General features: G+C 34.6%; 2 protein-coding genes across 7 annotated transcripts in view; both read right to left on the bottom strand.

The window, feature by feature from the left end:
- The window catches only part of rtknb (rhotekin b), a 31616-nt gene extending 27276 nt beyond the window's left edge, over window positions 1-4340 (bottom strand). For both annotated transcript variants that reach the window (XM_051094011.1, XM_051094012.1), the window contains exons 1-2: window positions 4059-4340; window positions 988-1187 (exon numbers count right to left, since the gene is read on the bottom strand). In XM_051094011.1, the coding sequence (XP_050949968.1) occupies window positions 988-1187; window positions 4059-4169 (311 nt within the window). In that variant the 5' untranslated portion in view covers window positions 4170-4340. The remainder of the gene's footprint in view (window positions 1-987; window positions 1188-4058) is intronic.
- A 1530-nt stretch (window positions 4341-5870) lies between these two features.
- zgc:162472 (uncharacterized protein LOC553495 homolog) lies at window positions 5871-22182 on the bottom strand. 5 transcript variants are annotated; one of them, XM_051093999.1, is made up of 28 exons: window positions 22042-22182; window positions 20828-21090; window positions 19305-19974; window positions 18386-18498; window positions 18159-18221; window positions 17833-18003; window positions 17590-17723; window positions 17412-17506; window positions 17061-17115; window positions 16821-16961; window positions 16555-16725; window positions 16326-16389; window positions 14974-15142; window positions 14715-14833; window positions 14147-14531; window positions 13653-13784; window positions 13410-13446; window positions 12172-12264; window positions 11430-12069; window positions 11021-11157; window positions 10564-10709; window positions 10161-10447; window positions 9568-9721; window positions 8100-8133; window positions 7901-7996; window positions 7151-7511; window positions 6720-6942; window positions 5871-6632 (listed from the first exon to the last, which is right to left on the bottom strand). In XM_051093999.1, exons 2-28 carry the CDS (start codon window positions 21082-21084, stop codon window positions 6543-6545), a joined length of 5037 nt encoding a protein of 1678 aa, XP_050949956.1. In that variant the 5' UTR covers window positions 21085-21090; window positions 22042-22182; the 3' UTR covers window positions 5871-6542. The 5 variants fall into 5 exon arrangements, with proteins under 5 accessions (XP_050949956.1, XP_050949960.1, XP_050949958.1 ...); XM_051094003.1 differs by having other exon boundaries at window positions 5871-6629; XM_051094001.1 differs by having other exon boundaries at window positions 7901-7993.
- Window positions 22183-22186: the final 4 nt, after the last annotated feature.

Below are 22186 nucleotides of genomic sequence, written 5' to 3'. Positions count from 1 at the left end.
AATATGTTAATTACAAGATTACAAGACATAAACTTCCAATTCTGAGGAAAAGTCAAAATTGTGAGATAAAAGTTGCAATTACCTTTTTTATTTTTTATTCAATGATAGAACCAAAAACAGAATTGGGGAAATAAACTCAGAATTCATAGAAAAAAAACAGAATTCTGAGAAAAAGAGTCAGAACTGTGAGATATAAGCTTTAAACTGTAAGGAGTAAACTTAGAATTCTGTGAAAAGGAGTCCAAACTGTAAAATATAAACTTAAAATGTTGAGATGCACACTTCTGCGAATTCTGAGAAAAGGAATCAGAATTGTGAGATATAAGTGACATTTAAGCTTTAAATTGTGAGAAGTAAACTTAGAATTCTAAGAAAATGAGGCAGAACTGTAAGATATAAGCTTTAAATTGAGATGTAAACTTAGAATTCTAAGAAAATGAGGCAGAATTGTGAGATATAAACTTAAAATTGTGAGATTTAAACTTAGAATTCTGAGAAAAAGAATCAGAATTTTGGGATATAAGTGAGATATAAGCTTTAAATTGAGATGTAAACTTAGAATTCTAAGAAAAAGAGAACTGTGAGATATAAACTTAAAATGGTGAGATGTAAACTTAGAATTCTGAAAAAAATAATTAGAATTGTGAGACATAAGTGAGATATAAGCTTTAAATTGTGAGACGTAAACTTAGAATTCTAAGAAAAAGAGAATTGTGAGATATAAACTTAAAATTGTGAGATGTAAACTTAGAATTGCAAGAAAAAAGTCAGAATTGTACGTTTATATCTCGAAATCATTTATTTTCCCAATTTTATTATGTTTTTAATCCCATGGTGAAAACAGACCATAACAATGCCAAACTATGGAAACCATTTGTGAGTTGAGAAAGTCTTGTTTAAGAAGACACTGAGTTGCTATTTATTTCATCTATTCAGTACAACTCATTATATACATCTATAACCCAAACCAGTGACTGTATGATATACCTCCGTCCTGCTTTCTGCATGGCCTGGGCTTCCTTCATGCGCTGCAGCTGGGTCATGAGGGCCAGTATGCGGCTGTTGGATGTGAGGAGAGTCTTGGAAGCTTCCAGAGCCTGATCTCTCTGAGAACATGCAGCTAAAAGCTTACAGGCCCCTTCTCTGATCCTCACCTCCCTCTCGATCCGTTTCTGAACCTCACAGTCCTGCAGAAAGACAAAGAAACAGTGGTCAAAGACTTAGAGTTTGTTCATGACCCACATCATATGACCTTATTGTCAAAAACACACAGAATAAGCCCTGAATCCCAAAAGCATGTCTTTTGTTCCATTTAAGTTCATTTAAGCCGTTTGCATAGATTAGCATAAGACGTATTTTGTCACATGCCCTGCTGACTTGAATTGTGGATTTGTGCAAAAATGAAATTTGTTAGTTGCCTTTTAAAGAAGAAGTCCACTTCCAGAACAACAATTTACAGATAATGTACTCACCCCCTTGTCATCCAAGATGTTCATGTCTTTCTTTCTTCAGTCGTAAAGAAATTATGTTTTTTGAAGAAAACATTTCAGGATTTTTCTCCATATAATGGACTGATATGGTGCCCAGAGTTTGAACTTCCAAAATGCAGTTTAAATGCAGCTTCAAACGACCCCAAATGCAGTTGTAAACGATCCCAGCCAGGGAAGAAGGGTCTTATCTAGCGTAACGATCGGTTATTTTCAAAAAATAATACAATTTATATACTTTTTAATGAAGAAAGAAAGACATAAACATCTTGGATGACAAGGGGGTGAGTACATTATCTGTAAATTGTTGTTCTAGAAGTGGAGTTCTCCTTTAATAAGCTGACAATTTGACTATAAATAATATTGTTAAAATTTTCTTTATTATTGTCTTTATAGCAGTGCTGTATTAACTAAAACTATAACTGAAAATATTAGATGAACAAAGTAATTTTTTAAAATTAAAAAATTAAAATAATATAAGCTTAAGTACTAAAATTACTAAAACTTAAATAAAAATGAATTAAATATTTAAAAACTACTACTAAAAATAACAACCAAATAATAAAATTACTAAAGCTTAAACTAAAATTAAAACTGAAAATATAAATAGAAAACCTAGTTCAAAATATTAATAAATACTATAATAGTATATAAATACTACCAAAACAACACTGCTAGTCTACTAAAAATGTGAATTCTTTGGAGATTCATCCCATTGTGCCAAGATATTTGCATTCACACAAACCACAACTCACGTCTGGACACACACAACCAAAAACTATGCAAAAGCAGAGGAAAGCTCTGAAAACATTCAGCCAGCAAAAGAAACAAAGTCGAACACAAAGAGCTAAACGGCACTACAACAAAACCCTCTGTTTGTTCTATTTCTGAATTCATTCACCGTTTATTGTTGGCTTATAGTCAGTCAGTCAGTAAAATACCCCTTTAATCTGTTCACATCCTCTCAACTGTGATGTAAAGAACCACAGTTATGTAAGAGAGAGCAATCTAAGTGTACGTTTGAAGATTAACACAAATAAGCGCTTACCAATGTTAATAAATAATAAGAAATCGAAGAGTTTTCCAGCAGACGCAAATGGATTACTTAGAAAAAAAATCAAATAAATGAAAGGAATTTTCCATCGTAATTCTCAATTTACACTGACCTCTAGCTGCAACTGAATATGTGTCAAAGAATCTAACAAAACAATTAGATAATGTGAACATTAAGAGCTGATATGGACGACAAACTGATAACGCTGATAATGCTTAGGGTTCATGAGTACAATACAAGTGTACTGCAGGATGAAAACTATTTCAGAAAGTTGAAAGCAGTAGTAAAATGCCCAAACAGACACAAAAATCTATTATAAACTGGCCCTGATTGTTATCTTCATGCAATGTTAGTGGCTTTTGATTTGGGAACAATGAATCGTTTATGTTTAAATATGAAACTTCTTGACTCAAAGTTAAGTGTTTCCAACAGTGTGATTTAAGATGCACAATTTTGCATTTAAAAGAAAATCGCCCAATGTGCATTTAAGGAAAATCATTCTGTCATCATTTGATGCATTAAAAAGATTGGACTAAATAGAACAATGTCATCTTTTTTACTGTTTTAAAAAGCCTGAAATACTGCGTAAGTTAATAATTGACTGTTTTATGATACTTTCTGTCATTTTGGAGCAGTGCGGTCCTAATTCAATGGTGAACAATCCCTATAAATGCTCAATCAAACAAAAGCACTCACTGAAGATTGATCTCGGCACGCTTCCAAAGAACAGGACGCATGCATTTGCTCTTAAACTATTAGTCCTTTATACTAATAGTATGTTAAAGCATGTTGGCGCTTGCTCAATGCCTGTCTGCTCTGATGACAGCGAGCATTGTGTATTGACTTGAAACTCCTGCAGGGTCATGTCTATGTCAGAACGATATCAAACAGGCTTTTGTCTGTTTCTGACACATTAAGACGGTTAATTCTCAGAAGTCTAAAATCCTACCCTGAAAAACTGCACTAAAAAAACTGTCAGTGTCATTGTCTAGTCATAATAGATGGTATGTATAATGTCAAGAAAACAAGAACAAAATTTTAGTGCTCAGTTATTAAGGATTATTTGCCTTTTGTCTACACAGTACTTTGGAGAAATAAAAACATACAAATGAGAGAAGAGTTTTGCAAATAAAAGTATACTAGAGAATAATTTAGTATGTCATACATGACTTATTTTACACAGCATGAACGTAATGCAATCGGAGGTGACTTCATGCAATAGATTATTACATAATAAGACAATAAATCCAAACTTAAGAGCACAATTCAACAGACACTCGACTCATATCTTATCTTAATGGAAACTTCGGCCATTCGTATTCCTGTTATACTTCTACTATACGTAAATAACAGGCACAGTTCACATATATACAAACTATAACTAAGAATTAACTCCATTCTGCTTCCTGGGATATGAATGTGCAACATCTGAGCAACAACATGTAGCTTTTCAGTAGTGTTGTCATGGGTTTGTGGTGGATCTGCGCCTGCGCAGGTGTGGTGCTGTGACTGCTCACCTGTGCGGAATCCTCCAGTACGCTTAGGCGGAATCGGCCTCTCTTCACCTCCATCTCCATCGCGGATCCACGGGCCACAGTGGCTCTGGAAGTTTGGTTTCTGCAGAACATGACTGCTGTAGGTTAACTTGCATTAACTAAGCGGTTAGTGATTTAAAATAAACATAAATCCCGTCCCAAATGCTTAGATATATATCTTAAAGGCGCCATTAGTAAAAAATCCTACTGGACATGTTGCAACAACTATGGATAAATAGGGTGTGTTTTTCCCAGTTCCCGTGGTAGGGGTGGCGCTTGAAGTTTTGAACACTCACTGAAACAGCGCCACCATTATTGTGATTTAGGAAAAATAACTTTTGTTATGTTTTCCAGCGACACGGAAGGTTTAATTCCGCCAGGGGTCGTTTGACGGCTCAAAAAACGAATCTTCCATTGAGACGCACCAAAATTTCAGACTTTTTTGGGCTTGTTGGAAACATTTGCAAACTAAAACCAATTATCATTTGATTCTGTTAAATCTGAGTATTAACTGCTGAAATCTACAAATCGAAATACGCACCAGTAATCTCTATAAAAGCGTTTTTGAAATCCTCACGCTGTAAACACAGACGACCGTGATTGGTTTATTCTTACCCGCGTTGAGAAAAGTAACGGACATCGTGTGTTAATGACGTAAACGAGCTGCGGTTCAACAGCAAATAAACTTTATTGGACGTTGTTTTTAAAATACAAAGTTCGAATGTTCTATTATATTTTTTGTTTGTTTGTTTTCATATTTCTGTGAAATTAAAGCAGGCTACTCATACACTTATCCACACAAGGTGGCTAAAATAAGTTATTACACTAGCTTTTAAAAGGTTTTAAAGATTTTTTAATGCTTTTAAAGTCTCTTCCGCTCACCAAGTCTGCATTTGTTTGATCCAAAGTACAGCAAAAACGTACTTAATACAAATTAATAAAAATATTTTTACTATTTAAAATAACTTTTTTCTATTTTAATATATTTTAAAATGTAATTTATTTCTGTGATTTCAAAGCTGAATTTTCAGCATCATTACTCCAATCACATGATCCTTCAGAAATCATGTTAATATTCTGATTTGCTGCTCAAAAAACATTATTATTATTCTGAAAACAGATGAGTAGAATTTTTCTAGGTTTCTTTGATGAATAGAAAGTTCAGAAGAACAGCATTTATCTGAACTAGAAATCTTTTGTGACACTATAAACGTCTTTATCATCACTTTTGATCAGTTTAAAGCTTCCTTGCTAAATAAAAGTATTAATTTCTATAATTTCTTATAAAATTATACTGACTCCAAGCTTTTGAATGGTATAGTGTGTTACAAAAGCTTTTTATTTCAGATACATTTTGATATCTGGATATTTCTATTCATCAAAGAATCCTGAAAAAAATACTGTTTTAAATATTGATAATAATTCTACAAATGTTTCTTGAACAGCAAATCAGCATAGATTGATTTCTGAAAGATCACGTGACACTGAAGATTGGGGTAATGATGCTGAAAACTTAGCTTTGATCACAGGAATAAATTAAATTTAAAATATATTCAAATAGAAATCAGTTAAAAATATTTAACAATATTACTGCTTTTGCTGTACTTTGGATAAATAAATGCAGGCTTGGTGAGCAGAAGAGACGTCTTTAAGAAACATTAAAAATCTTACTAGTCAAAAACTTTTGACTGGTAGTGTACAGAAACATTACATATTATTATATTACTCTAATAATTAACTTTGTAATTTCTAAAAATAAATGATGTCTCATATACTCAGACAAATGGAAAACTGTTTGAAATTCAACCTTTACAACATACTGTAAAGTTTTTATTAACATATTTACAAAGATATACAAGTTAAACATTTGCTTGAGAACATGTGTAAACATGAAAAGCAAATATGAACAGCATAAAACTGAACAAAGGTTAGGCTTGATGACTAAAAGCTGAATATAAAAATGCTACAAATAATGTGGAGAAATGCTAAAATCCGATACACGCAGACAGCATGGAGCTGAAAACAGGACAGTGCTTGTTTAAAATGGAGGTTTGTTTCAAAGCTGCTCTCAGAAATAAATTATACACAAAGAAAAGTCACTTTCAAAAAATAAACAAAAAGTCATTTTCTAAAAAAAAAACAATAGCAAGTGATGTAAGAGAAATGAAAAAAAAATTCAGTTAGGCTCAGATCAAACATGAATTGTAATACAACTTTACATCACAAGGAGTTCAACTGTATCAAAAATGAAAAGTGAATTAATACTTATTTATCCTTAAATTAAAATATAATAACATGAAACATTATGTTGAGTTACTGAGGTACGTTTTTGCTCTCTTCAGTTGTGGTTCTTCTTGGTAAAAGTATCCTGGTTAAAAACTTTACATATCAACACACCTATACACCTAAATAATGTCAAACTGTATTTCTGACTGTTTAGTTAGTTTATTATTCCAGCCTTTGGCCTTAATCCATGTCTTCTAATTCATCAACTTCAGTAAAGATGTCACTGAAAAAGTACTTGGAGACACTTGTAGGTTCTTCATCTGAGTTCTGCTGAGTAAAGACAGATCCAATCCAGTTTTATTAATACAAATACACAATGAGGTCATAAATGTATTGAAATATCTGAGCGTATGATACCTCGATGACAGATGCAGTGGTGGAAGCCGGGGTCGGTGAGGGCCGCTTTACACTAGGGTCTCCTGCAGTGGTTACAGGACCAGCTATCCGTTTTCTCTCAGGACGTGAGGTGTTGACTGTTGGTTTTTGGGGGCCTGGTTTAGCCCCTCGAGGAGCTGCTGAGGGTCCTTGTGTACTTTTAGAAGAAATGAACGACAGGAAGCCTTTGGGTCGTCTGCCAGGTCTATAGAAAAAGACCGAATGAATAAAGAGTTATAAATATCTAGAGCAGGTTTGTTAGGGATCAAATCAAAGCTAATACCAATACACTGCAATGGAGAGTTTTTATTGATATTTTTAGCTCAGCATCATCAAATTTGCTGATATTAAGCCATTTTAGCAGCCTTTGGTATTTACATTTTGCTTTAGATGGAAAATTTAGAGCCACTCACCTTGTAAGCGGCCCACTTGTGGCAACAGGCGTTATTTGGCTGACACCTTGCGAGTCTGATCCACTAGATAACTCATTTGTCTCTTTGCCAGAGGTGCCCACTCCTCCCATGATGCCATGGGAGGGACCCTCCTGGACAGACTCTTCAGGGACAGGTGAATGAGTCTTATTGCTGGTTGATACTGAGTCGTCCGTTGATGAAATGACAGCAGGCACAGTTTGCTCTTGCACTGATCTCGTCTCTTGTGTTGAAATGGGTAATGAGGTAGTATGTTTTAAAGAGAGCGCTGCTGTGTCCTCTTTAGCATCAACAGCTGGAGCATTTCTCCGTGAAACGGGGATGGGTTTAACTTGCAGCTTTGCTACACACAGAAGAAATTAAATTAATTGTCTTAATTAAATGAAAGACATGTAAATGCTGTTCTTCTGAACTTCAATTCATCAAAGAATCCTGAAATAAAATGTATGATGGTTTACACACAGACAGCACAACTGTCTTCAACATTAATAATAATCAGAAATGTTTCTTGAGCAGTAAATATGGATCATGTGACAGTTTTGCATCACAGAAATAAATTATATTTTAAAATATATTCAAATGGAAAACAGTTTAAATAGTAAAAATATTTCAAAATGTTACTGTTTTTGCTGTACGTTGGATCAAATACATGCAGGCTTGGTGAGCAGAAGAAACGTCTTTTAAAAAACATAATATCTTCACGACCACATATTTTTTTAAACGCTCCCTTACCTCTCCTGGTTTTCTCAGGTAGTTTTCTTTTCTTTTCCAGATGTTCCTTCTCATCATCAGTCCCTTCAGCCACAAGGCTTTCCAATCCTTCCACTACTAACACATCACAAAATTGTATTATAAGGCAGTGCAATCTATGAACAGATGTTAAATCTGTCATCATTTTTAAAGTATAATGATGTGTTGAAAATTTTCTCACCATGATGTTCTGCCTGACTCTCATCTTTGGTACTCTAGGAAGGAAATGGCCTCGATATTAGTCACATATTAAAAAAGAATAATACAATTTATATACTTTTTAATGTCAAATGCTCGTCTTGTCTTACTCTGCCTGAACTGTTTTTGTTCCGGTTCGTGACAGTTAGGGTATGTCAGAAAACTCCCATCTCATGTTCTCCCCCAACTTCAAAATCGTCCTATATCGCTGTTTTACCTTTTTTGTTAAGAGTGTTTGATCTTCTTTGCATGTTCACTTTGCACAGACTGGGTCAGAACTTCTGCAGCGATGTAGAATGATTTTGAAATGATTTTTGAAGTTGAGGGAGAAAATACGATCAGAGTTTTTCAACATACCCTAACTCTCTTGAACCAGAATACAGAGTTCAGGGAGAACAACTTGAGCGTTTGAGATTAAAAGGTATTTAAATTGTAATTTTTTAATGAAAAAACTCAAAAAATTTCTTTACGGCTGAAGAAAAAAGAGATGAACATTTTGGATAACAAAGGGGTGAGGGGTAAATTTTTGTTCTGGAAGTGGACTTGTCCTTTAACATTTATCAAGCATTTATACTGCTTAAAGGATTAGTTCACACCAGAATTAAAATTTCCTGTTAATTTAGTCATCGCTATGTCATCCAAGATGTTATATCTTTTTTTCTTCAGTTGAAAAGAAATTGAGGTTTTTGAGGAAAACATTCCAGGATTTTCTCCATATAGTGGACTTCAATGGGAGCCAATGGGTTGAAGGTCCAAAATGCAGTTTCATTGTAGCTTCAAAGGGCTCTAACTGACCCCAGATGAGAAATAAGGGTTTTATGTAGCGAAATGATTGGTCATTTTCTAAAAAAATAAAAATTAATATACTTTTTAACCACAAATGCTCGTCTTGCACTAGCTCTGCTTCCACAACTTGACACGCGACATAGACAGAAGTACTGAGTGTTTACAAAGCAAAGAAAGTTAAACGCCCTTTACAAAAAAGGTAAAACAATGATGTCGATGATTTTGAAGTTGGAGGAGAAAATGAAATGGGGTTTTTCTACCCTACCCTACCTTTTTGAACCAAAGTACACAGATGAAGAACAAGCCACGCGTGAACTTTCCAAAGTGACTATGTAATGACTGAAGTCAAGCTAGTGCAAGACGAGCATTTGTGGTTAAAAAAGTATATACATTTTATTTTTATTAGAAATTGACAGCTCGTTTTACTAAATAAGCAAATACTAAGCTCCACTGAAACTGCAATTTGGACCTTCAACCTGTTAGCTCCTATTAAAGTCCACTAAATTGGGGAAAATCCTGGAATGTTTTCCTCAAAAACCTTAAATTCTTTTCGACTGAAGAAAGACAGACATGAACATCTTGGATGACATGGGGATGAGTAAATGAGCAGGAAATTTTAATTCAGCAGTGAACTAATCCTTATAAAGTCAAGATGCATGTTTTACCCCTTGAGATGTGGAGGCTGGTGCCTTGCGTTTCACTTCTCCTTTCGCTGATTTGTCCACAACCCTCTGTTCACTCTTCTTTTCCTCATCCTCTGACACAGGAATTAAAGCATCTGTGATCAGAAGGTGAGATACCTCCCTGCTCTCACTAGCACTGAAATGAAGAGGAATGGAAAAAAATAATCAAACAACAGGCAGAACATGGAAACATCTGCAGATGGTTTAGACTTAAAGAGAGTTCACCCAAAAATGAAAACTTTGTCATTACTTTCTTGCGCACAAAAAAGATTCTTAGTAATTCATACAATTACGGTTGAATCACTGATGTCATATGGACTATTTTACCAATGTCCTTACTACATTTCTGGGCCTTGAACATGTCAGTTGCATTGCTGTCTATGCAGGGTCAGAAAGCTCTTGGATTTCATCAAAATTTTCATTTTTGAGTTAACTATCCCTTTAAATCCACATTTATTTGGCTAACAAATTCTCAACCATGAGAAACAAAGACAATTCTATTAACATCCTCCTAATGTTTATTTTGCTCTCTGAGTGTTTTATGGCATCAGATAACTGTTTAAAGCAAAGTGTACCTTTGACCATGAGAATGTGATTCAGATGCTGCTGCAGGTGGGAGGCGCTCTGTCCTAAAACCCACCCCCTCATCTAAAGTGGGTGGGATTTCTGTGAGAGACAGTATAAACACAGGTTCCTCAGGCGTGGGCTCAGCAGATGTGTTTTTTGATACACATCCAGGATGTTTCACAGTGCTGTCTTCACAAACTTCCTCAGGAACGGTTCCATTGTTCTCATTCAACGTGACCGTAGTTTTCTGTCTGGACTTGTTTTTAGAAACAACTGTGGTGACATCTTCAACTGTCTAAATTACAGAGACATAACACATGATATTTGTTATTCCGGTGTCCTTATTGTAATAATTCTACCTGTCAAGGGTAAAAAATATAATTAAACACAAATTTAATTAACTAATCTTACTTCTGACGATTCAACACACGATGCCACCTCTTGTTGAGCTGTACTTTCAGATACATCAGGTTCTGTGGTAACTACAGCACCCTCTTCAGGACTTTTAGTGAAAGTGGTTATGGAAGACTCAGCAGCAGGCAGCTTCTCATTTAATACTGCAAGGAAACATATGCAAACATAAAAGATATTTTTTTCTGAATTATTAGAATATATGTTACATAATAAAACTGAAATAGAATTTTTTTTAAGTAAATATGAAGTAAATTGAACTTGATTTTAATAAAAGTTCCACTTTTTTTATAAAAATAAATGTATATAAAATAAATATATATTTATTATAATTATTTAAAAAATTACAATTACTTAAAAATGGTAGTATATATATATATATATGTATACACATGTATGCAAAATATAAACAAAACAGACAGATAATAGTGGCTCGAGTTTTTTTGTATTGTCATACCTATTGTGGTTGATGTTGTGCTGTGTTGTGTCTCTGTGCGTCTGGATATCTGTGTCAGGTTTGGTTTAGGTTTGGGTCCACGGTACCTCCTGACAAGTTTAGAGGTCTCATCTGATGTGCTCTGAGAATCGCTTGCACTAAAACACAACATACAGACATTTTAGACAAATATGAATAAACATATATCAGTCTCACATTATGGATCTAGACCATTGCCACTGGGAGCGTTTTTAAACATTCAATTAACCATGATAATGTGCAAACAATTCTATCCATCCTATTTAAATTGTATTTATTAATAGAAAAAAGGTCATTCAAATAAATTAAAAAAAAAGATAAATGAAAACATTGATTAACAGTATCAATGAACATAAATAAATAAACGGGCCATATACATCACTCTTAATACCTTTTAGTAAGCTGTGGTTCTGATCTTGCCTCTTCTTGTTCTTTTTTATTTTCATCTATGATTATATCATCATTCTTTCTCTTTAGAGATGAGACAGATCCATTATCTTCTTTAGTCACTCTTTCAGGAATGACTTTGGGACTGTCTTCTGTTCTTTCAGATGATGTATTCAGCTGTAGTACCTCAGGGTGGATAGTAGAGGAGTCTGGCAGGTGATCTACAGGAACAGAGTGTTCTTGCATGGGTTGTGTTGAATTTTTATCCTGTTCTGCGGAAACTGTGACAAGTTCTGGACAGATTTGCTGTTGCAGAACTTGTCTGGTTCTCAGACCTTGACCAATATTGGGTTTGGGTTTGGAGAATCGACCTCTTTTGCTTGGTGGAACCTGTGTCTCAGGTTGAATGGGAGCAGGATGTGCTTCAGTTGTCTTTGATTTGATAGGTTCCTCATTCTGGGTGGAGGTTTCTTCAGTCGAAGGTTCTGGAATATGAGTTTCACAGGTTTTAAGTTCAACGTCACCTTTCGTCTCTGACTCGCAGCTTATAGAAGGACCGGACAAGATGGGCGTTTCTGTGATAACTTCCTCATGGACGACCTCTTCATGTACAATGCTTGACTGTTCAACAATATCATTTTCACCTGAAAAAGATCAATCATCTAATGAAGATTTCAAATTTGATTTGAAGGAAATCAATTTGAATTGAACCAAATAATAAGGTTGAATTATGAAGTTATTCTTACTTGTAGAGGGCATTTCTGATGTCTGGATCATCTGAGCTGAGTTTCCAATAGTCAGAAGAGTATGGGCGGCTTCATTGTTGATCTCTTTACATACTGAAAGAAAAATGTATATAAAAAAATAACTACCAGAATTTTAAAGCTTTTGGGTAAAATACTTGTATTGCAGGTAGGGGTGGGTGACATAAGCAAAATATAAATTAAACAATACTCTTAAAATTTTCAATGAGAACATAATATAAGTATTCTTATATTTAGAAAAATCCTTAAGGTACCACAAATTCTTTGGTTTTTCAGCATTTGTGTGTATTTGAACTTTTTCCAGCATGACTGTATGATTTTGAGATCCATCTTTTCACACTGAGGACAACTGAGGGATTCATATGCAACTATTACAGAATGTTCAAACGCTCACTGATGCTTCATGAGGAAAAAAACAAAACAAAGCATTAAGATCAGGGGGTGAAAACTTTTGAACAGAATGAAGATGTGTAAATTTTTCTTATATTGCCTAAATATCACATTTTTCATTTAGTACTGCCCTACAGAAGCTAAAGAAGGTACTTACATGTTTCCCAGAACACAAAATAAGGTAAAATTTACCCAAAAAGTTTTCACCCCCCCTCTTAATGCATCTTTTTTTTTTTCTTCTGAAGCATCAGTGAGCATTTGAACCTTCTGTAATAGTTGCATATGAGTCCCTCAGTTGTCCTCAGAGTGAAAAGATGGATCTCAAAACCATACAGTCATTGTTGGAAAGTGTTCAAATACATAAAAATGCTGGAAAACCAAAGAAATTTGTGGAACCTGAAGGATTTTTTTGAAGAACAGCAGGCAGTTTAACTGTTCAGGACAAACAAGGGACTCATTAACAACTATTATTAAACAAAACAAAAAGCTGTGGATCATTCAGGTAACAACACAGTATTAGGAAACAAGTTTATGTCATTTTTCTGAATATTTTATTCTGTATTATTTTTTCTTGTGGACTATATGTATACATCTTTTATGTGAAAGATCTTATTCAGGTCAGTACTAAATAAAAATAACATGCATTTTGTATGATCCCTTTTATTTTATTAAAATAATTAACATTTTGCAGGTTCTGCAAGGTGTATGTAAACTTTTGACTTCAACTGTAAATGCATGGTTAATCCAAACAATAATTCATGTGGCAGTTCTTTCAGTTCATCAGATCATTTGTATTTCCATGTTTGCAAGCTTGAGAAAGTTTCACTTACCCTCCATGTGGTCTGGGTCAAGGAACTCAATGACGTCCTTCAAAACAAACCAGACGCAAATTATTACCATCTCATCAAACACTACAAAAACATTCCAATTGCAAAGTGAAGAAACTAGATTGAATTTCACTGCATTGTACGTGCATTTATGATGGACACCACAACACGTACCAATTTACCAATGAGTAAACAGAGAAAGTGTCAGACATGACAAGGGACAGAAATGATGGTGGGGAGACTTACAACAAGCAGGTCCAAATGGTTTTCACAAGGGACAGGACCAGCAGGCACCGTGGCCTGCTCACATGACAACTCATGACACAAAGCATTCTGGGATGTGCCCAGGATATCAGACTCATTCACAGAAATGTCCAGCTGGGAGCCAATGGGAATGAGTAACAAAAGAGGAAGGGACAATGAAAGCTAGGAAGGTTGTAATTTTATGACATGACATGCAGAAATGAATATGAAAAAAATGGCGAAACAAAACTCAACATCACTTTGGCCAGAAACATATTCAACGCAAGTACAAGAATGTAATATATAATTTATTATTATATGAAAACACCTGGCGTAGAATATGTTTCAATGAAATCTAACCATAACAATAAAATGTATGCAATAAAAGAAGAAAAAATTAGGCTCAAGCAGGGGAGATTATTGGCACTGATGGCAATAACATGTGATGACGGTGGTCCTACTAGGGTCCTCTGTCTTATGATAATACATAAACATACCTCTTCCATGGTTTCTACCACCTCTGAATTAACAGACAGTACAGGGCGTAAACTCCTTGGCACAAACGCCTGGTTTTCCTCTTCAGGATTTGAAGGAAAGTCTTCCTGGCTTAGGGCACATTCTTCCGCTTCCTCTTCTTCCCCCTCCTCCTCATCATCTTCAGTTCCAGAAGCCAGTAAGGTCACCAGCCTAGATTTCCCCCTCCTAGGCATTCCCTGTTTCAATCTGGGACCTGGTTTTAATTTAGATCTCCGGCCGGGTGCCTTGATGGCCTGACCACGAACTTTGGAAGACACTGGAAGATCAGAGAGCTCATCCTCATCTTCCTCTTCCTCTGCCGCAGCCTGAATCACATGCTGAGAGAGCTTAGGGATCCTTCCTGACCTGAACAGAAATTATAATAGAAAAAATATGTTGAAAATAAGTTGAAGTACTAAAATTACAACAACTAAAACTGAAACAAAAATGTAAAAACTCAAAATATAAAAGCTAATAAAAATGCTATAAAAATATATAATAACTATCCCTAAATGGACATTAAAATTGTCTAATGATTCTTACACTCACCTGGTTGGTTTATTGAATATCTGTTCTTGTACAGCGGTCAGGTCAGGTTCTTCCTCTAAATCTTCCAATTCAAGAAGAACTGTAGACCGCTTCTTCTCTTTTATAGAGGGTGAAGGCACCTAAAAAAAGCAAATTATACAATTTTTATCAAATTAAACAGGCTCTTCTCTATAAAAATTACACATTAGTGTATTACTGACTTTATGCAGTAATATACAACACACATAAAACTATTGCATCAAACAGCTGAAAACGTCACCTTGGGGGACTTGTCCATTTTATTCTCCTCCCCGGCTGAGGTCCCGTCCTCTTGGACATTGGTTTTGGGCATTGGACGCCTGTTCCCCCATTTGCGGCTGAGGTTCGGGATCGGTCTCTGGGGTCGACCCTTCAGCTGAGCCGGTTTAATAGCAGGACTCTTGTATCTGCTAGAAAATTTTTTGGTAACACTTTAGTATCCACATTATTTTTCAATGTGGAAGTAAGCTGTTTTCTGGTAATGCGTGAGACGTCCAGTTCATAAGCCACCATAGGGAAATAACAAAAAGAATAATGAAGTGCAGTAAATAGTAAAACTGTTTGCACTACAAACCATTGTGTTTATAATAAAGATAATACATTAAAATAATATGGCAAGACACACCAGTTTGCAATATCAAGCAGCAAAACAAGCTGTTTTGTACAGCTAAAAATAGCTGGATGCAGATGACACATTAAATTTACAAATGGCTACGCCCACTCTTATGGGAAAAATAAGGTGGATAGGGACCAAATCTAACTATTAACCAGTTGCTTATTAGCATGCCTATTAACATATTTTCTGTTTATTAGTACTTACTTATAAAGCACATTTTCTGCATGACCATATTCTACATCCATAATCCTACCCAATACCTATTAAACTATTAATAAAAAGCAAATTAGAAGGTTTTTTTGAGGCAAAGGTCATAGATAATGATTTGTTAATATCGAGAATTGGACCTTAAAATAAAGTGGGACCAAAGTTTCATTTTCAGCCCTCAAATGGTCTTATAACATTATAAATAAATTATAAATAATAAATATAATTTAAAAATAAATAATACATTTATTATTAGTAGTAGTAGTCCACAAATTACACTACTGTTCAAAAGCTTGGGGTCAGTAAGAATTTTTTTAAATAAATGAATACTCTTATTGGGCAAAAAAAATATATATTTTAAATGCAGTTGTTGTTTTTTTTAACTTTCTATTCATTAAAAAAATCATGAATGAAATTTAATCATGGTTTCCACAAAAAAAAAAAAAAAAAAAAAACGTAAGCAGCACAACTGTGTTTAACACTAGTAATAATAATAATTTTTATTAAGTATAAAATAAGTATTATTTTATTAAGTATCAGCATATTAGAATGATTTCTGAAGGATTATGTGACACTGAAAACTAGAGTAATGACTGATGAAAATTCAACTTTGCCATCACAAGACTAAATGCCATTTTAAAATATATTAAAATTTTATTATCTAACTGACCCCAAACTTTTGAATGGTGGTGTGCATGCAAATGCACCTTAAAATTGAATAATGTGAAATATCTGTAACCTTTCAGCAATATATTTTGGTTATTTCTTACCTGTCATCTTGTGACTGGCCATCAGAAGGAAGATTTTCACAGCCCTCAGGTTCATCTATTGCAGCTAAAAACATTAATGAAATATATTAAAATCATGTTTAATATTTAAAAAATTAAAAAGTGAATAGTATTAACACAAAATACAGTAAATCTTCACTAAGCATAGGCTGTGATTTTCAGTTCATCTGGACTTTTACAGGACAACAACATTTTTCTTCTTAAAGCATACCCTCTCCATTCGTGACTCTCCTCTCTTCTTCTGTATTCACCCCTTTTCTTCTGCGTTTCTTTGGAGTGGTATCACTTCCTCCATCATTTGAGAGGTCCTCATTCTCCTTTTCTCCAGCCACCACATCACTCTCAGAATCTGTTGAGGAGTCCATTTCCCTTCTTTTAGCTGCTGCATCAGAAAATAAAGTGTGCATAAGAACTTAATTCAGTCGAAAAAACTGAATCATAAACAGATGGACAGACTGAAAGTCAAAAAAAACTGACCTCTCACTTTCCTTTGGACTCTCCTCTGCGCTTTAGCCAACTTGACAAGCTCTTTGTTTTTGCTTTTCTTTTTTTCCTCGTTCTTTAGGATCTGCTCCATTAAATTTTTGAAGAAATCTAGATCCAAACGCCGCTTCTCCTCTAAAAACGTACCTCAGTTTACTTCATTTTCAACCAAGTGTCTTAATACATAAATTAATTAGGAGCCAATTTCATTTTCAGAAGTTAGAGGTCACTTACTGAAAGCTTTATCTATTCTCCATGAGTTATTTCTCTCCTCTTTCTTGAACTTGTTCTGGAGGAATAAGAGAAGATGGTAATAAGGTGAGCTTGCATTTTACACCATCAAATCAGCATATTACAATGATTTCTGAAGGATCATGTGACACTGAGGACTGAAGTAATGATGCTGAAAATTCAGTTTTGCATTACAGGAATAAATTACATTCTAACATTTATTAAAATAGAAAACAGTTATTTTAAATTGTAAAAATATTTCACAGTTTTTTTTACTGTATTTTTGATCTCCAAACTTTTGAACAATAGTGTAGATGGTGCAATTAACTACTATATCAATGATTTTGTGACCACCTTAATCTCCATCCGAGCTCGGTGTGGAAACAGCTGACCAATCATGGAGAAGTCTGTCCCCACCATGCTGATGGCCAAGTAAAACATTTCAGTCTCTGGAACAGTCAGAAAAAAACTTATATAAATAAAATGTACAACACACTTGGGATTAAGACGTGCATTTTGACTGGCTTCTAACCGCCATTGGACCAGGGTTTGGTGTAGGTGCCCTTCCTAAAGCTGGAGTAGGTGGTGGTAGAGCCACGTTCAAATATAGGATCTCTGTCTTCTGCCGGATTGGGTCCTTTTGTCCTCGACACCTGGACTGTTAAACTACACACCCACACACACAAAAAACAGCTGTTTAACATAAGAAATTCCCCTTCACGTCTTCTAAAATAAATTCTCTAGGTTCTAGACTTCATTTCTTAGGGTCGCTGACCTCTCCTCGTCGATAATCAGAGAGCCATCCTCCGCCACCTTCACCCTAGGCACTAGAAGAGGCTCCTCCTCTTCTGGCTGGGTTTCTTCCATTCTCTCCTCATCTTCCTCATGACCAGCATCTTCTACCACCGTCTCCTGGACTGGTGGAGCAGCTGGACTCTTAGAAGACCTGAAGAGAAACAAGAGTCTTTTTAGTAAAATATTTAGTTCTATTCAGCTGCATCAATTTGAAAACACTGCCTTTGCAATATGTCATCCAGATCAAAACCTGCGTCTCAGTATATATATGTTCTATCAGGTGATATACAGAGTGATCAGGCTTACGTTGGTGTAGAAGCATCATCTATTACTGTCTCTGATGCCTTCTGCTCTTCTTCTGTGAAAGATCTGTATAGAAAAACAAGACAGGGTTTGATATAAATCAATGCATTGGGAACTAGAAAGTAGTGGTAATCCCTGCACACCTTGTTACATGCATCACAAATTCAATATCAACATTCCCGTTTACATGCACTTCTAAAACACACAGAGGAATTAAAAACAGCACATACTTCATTGGGTTGGAAACAGGGAGGTAATAGATCAGCTCTCGCATGGTCATTTTGGTGTGATCTTTAGGTGCCTTGCGTTCTCTGATTCCCATTTTGGGTTTCTTCTTGTCTTCCTAGATTTAAGCATCAGTGGAGGGGTTAGGATAGCATATTAAAAGCATTGAAATAATTCACTTACAAATTCCACATAAAGTGTCCCAACATATTTCAGGATCAAACAGCACTGATTAAACTGTGATTCAATTAAAAAAAATCCTATTTAACCAGGGACTAAAATTAATCTATACCAAGAATAGTGTTTATATATAAAATCTATACATATAATACAGGATAAATATTAAAAATATACTTAAAACATGACTAGATGTTGCATAAACTGCACAAAAGCTATTATGCAACAAAGCAAGCCTGTGATTTTCTATATTTTATTATTATTCATGTTTTATAATTTGTATATATTTTATTATTATTATTATTCATACTTTTGTTTACCATTAAAATTGAAAGTTTTAAAACTGATCAAAAGTGACAGTATAGAATTTTACAATGTTTTAAAATTGTACAATTTTACACAGATTTTGAAACTAGTTGCCAGTGTTAGGACATGTATGTATGTATGTATATATATATATATATATATATATATATATATATATATACACACATATATACATGCATATACACATACATATGTAAAGAGTTTTACTCTAATGACAATGTATAGATCCTGTTCTATGAAATAATTCAACATAAATATAGGAGCCTGTTAAAAATGCTCATTTTAAAAGAAAATTTCAAATGGCACTTACAGGCTTTTGCATATATATACATTATATACATATACATATATATATATATTTTTTTTTTCTCTTCTCTCTCTTTACACGACAGACAACACTAATATAAAACACATACACACCTTTTGTTTGTTCATTTCTTTTTTAAGAAGCTCCCGAAGTTTCCTTGCCTGTGCTAACCTGACCATGTCTGCTGGGTCGTTTAGAGATTTCAAGGAGTTGAGAATCTTTGATGGCGTCTTAAGTTTATTAAGTCTTTCTCTTAACAGATCCAATTGGCTTTGGCCCAGAGGCGATCCAGAATCACTCTCCTGTTGTACAACCACATCTCCCACCACAGGAGACTTTTCATGAACCAAAATGGTATCAGGTTGAGAATTTGTATGGGGATGTTTGGACTCCCCTTGCTGGACAGTCAATGGCACAAGAGTGTCCTCTGATGCCCCGTCCTCTTGCGGCTCTGTCTCTCGGTCATTCTGTAGTGGGGCTGTAGGGATAGGCTGAACTTTGGCCTGTCTGCCTCCTCCAGAAGGTCTCCGTCTTCCAGGAAGCCTGGGGTTGTTGACAGGCTCAGGTATTTGATGGGAAGACTCTTCAGTGGGGGTTGAGGTTTCAGGTTCACTGGGTGTTACTGGTTTTACAAGGGACTTGGATGGGGATTTAGAAGTCTTGGCAGAGGCTCGTGGTTTGGCCAGGTTGGGCAGAGCTGTGAAGCGTTTCCTCCTTTGAGGGCCAGAAGTTGCAGAGGTGCTTGTTGAATCCTGGGCATCAGAACTTTTAGATGCTGCATCCCTATTGTGAAGCAAAGAATCAGTAATAAAACAGGCATTTTGTTTCTTTTGTTTTTCAAAACAATAGACCAATTAAAAAACTTTATACATATGTAAAACATAATATATAAACTTATAATATGAAATATATATGTTACATATTATACACTACCAATCAAAAGTTCTGCTCACCAAGGCTGCATTTATTTGATTCAAAGTACAGCAAAAACAGTAAAATTCAATTTTTTTTTTACAATTATAATAACTGTTTTCTATTTGAATATATTTTAAAATTTTAATTTATTCCTGTGATCAAAGCTGCATTTTCAGCAGCATTACTTCAGTCTTCAGTGTCACATTCTAATATGCTGATTTGCTGTTCAAGAAACATTTATTATTATTATTATTATTATTATTAATACTTAAAACAGTTGAGTACATTTTTTCAGAATTCTCTGATAAAAAGAAAGATCCAAATATCAGCATTTATCTGAAATAAAAAGCTTTTGTAACATTATACACTAAACCATTCAAAATCTTGATCCAGGTTTTTTTTTACTCAGCTGTTTCCAACATAATAATAATAATAATAATAAATGTTTTTTTGGGCAGCAAATCAGAATATTAGAATGATTTCCAAAGAATCATGCGACTGGAGTAATGATGCTAAAAATTCAGCTTTGAATTTTCACAGGAATAAAAACATTTTAAAATGTATTCAAATAGAAAACAGTTATTTTAAATAGTAAAAATATTTTAAAAAGATGTCTTTATTCCAATTGCATGATTCTAAATAATAAATATACAAAATTACTCTTTATTAAATATTAATTAAATATAATTGAAGTTTATTAAATTAAAGGTGTCAGACTCACTCTCCATGTTTACTAGTCTCCAACTGGTCACTAGGGCAACTGTTCTGAGACGTGTCCTCATTGGTCTGCTCCAAAGCTGCTATAGGTGGGTCAGTCTTTAACTTCTCAGCCGTGACCTCTGACCCCTCAGACGGAGCTAAGTCAGCAGAAGCTGGGGGAAGCTGAACATTATCTACAGACGCATTTTGCGAGGGTGTCTGAGCTCGGCCTGTGGGCTTTACATTGGGCCGAACACTGATTCTCGACCTGCGTATCATGTTTGTCTGTTTAGAGGGGAAAACATACATAGAAAATATATATAAATTATATATAAATACATTAGGATGGAGAAAAAAGCATATATATATATATATATATATATATATATATATATATATATATATATATACACACACACACACGTTTGTTTTTGTGAATTGTGGGGACTTTCCATAGACTTCTAGAGTTTTTATACTGACTAAACGATATTGTCTATCCCCTAACCCAACCCTTACAGAAAACACGTTCGCATCGTTACACCTTCAGATAAATGTCATTTACTATTTTTAATAATTTTTTAACGCAATGTCAAAAATTTCAGGTTTTACTATCCTTGTGGGGACATTTGGTCCCCACAATGTAGCAAAAACAAGTACACACACACACACACACACACACACACATATATATATATACACATATATATATATATATATATATATATATATATACAGTTCAGTTCATTGTAAGTATACTGTCATGCAAAGTAAAAGTTTTTCCGCGGGTCTTAAATTAATTTTGACAGTTGAAGGTGGTCAAGAAGTCTTAGTCCCAATTTCGCTGAAATGTAACAGACTCATATATGTCTCTTAAATTAATAATAACGAAAAACATCAACATGTGACAAACTAACGTTACTACAGTGACGTTTACAACATTTCAGTTCATTGCATCAACTCTTTCGAAAACATTTACGTACTTTAAATCGATTTTTTATGTGTCGTTCCAAAGCACAACTATTTAGTTTACAGCTACTGGAAACAAACCGTTCTTATTATAAAAAAGTATTTTGATTTTCCACAAAATTTTTCAATGTTTTTCTTTTCGACTGGCCGTTGAGAGGGTCCTGTCCAACAGTGTCCATTAACCTCATGTGCTGGTTGGTTTAATAGAGCAGAGTTCCTTTCTACAACATCACAATGAATTTAAAAACCGTGACGATATCAAAAACTTACTTTATTTAGTAAGCCAGGGTGATTTTATTGTTAAACCTTCAGCGGCTAACGTCCTCCATTCTTGCTGGTTGCTACTGGGCATGCGCACTGTGAAACCCGGAACGATCGTTTCTCCTGACTTGGGGTTCCACCCGGATGATTTTCA

Source organism: Labeo rohita, chromosome 21 (assembly GCF_022985175.1).
Source record: "Labeo rohita strain BAU-BD-2019 chromosome 21, IGBB_LRoh.1.0, whole genome shotgun sequence".
In the NCBI taxonomy this organism is placed as follows: domain Eukaryota; kingdom Metazoa; phylum Chordata; class Actinopteri; order Cypriniformes; family Cyprinidae; genus Labeo; species Labeo rohita.
The sequence above is the reverse complement of the archived record's forward strand: the minus strand, read 5'-3'. Positions and strand labels throughout refer to the sequence as shown.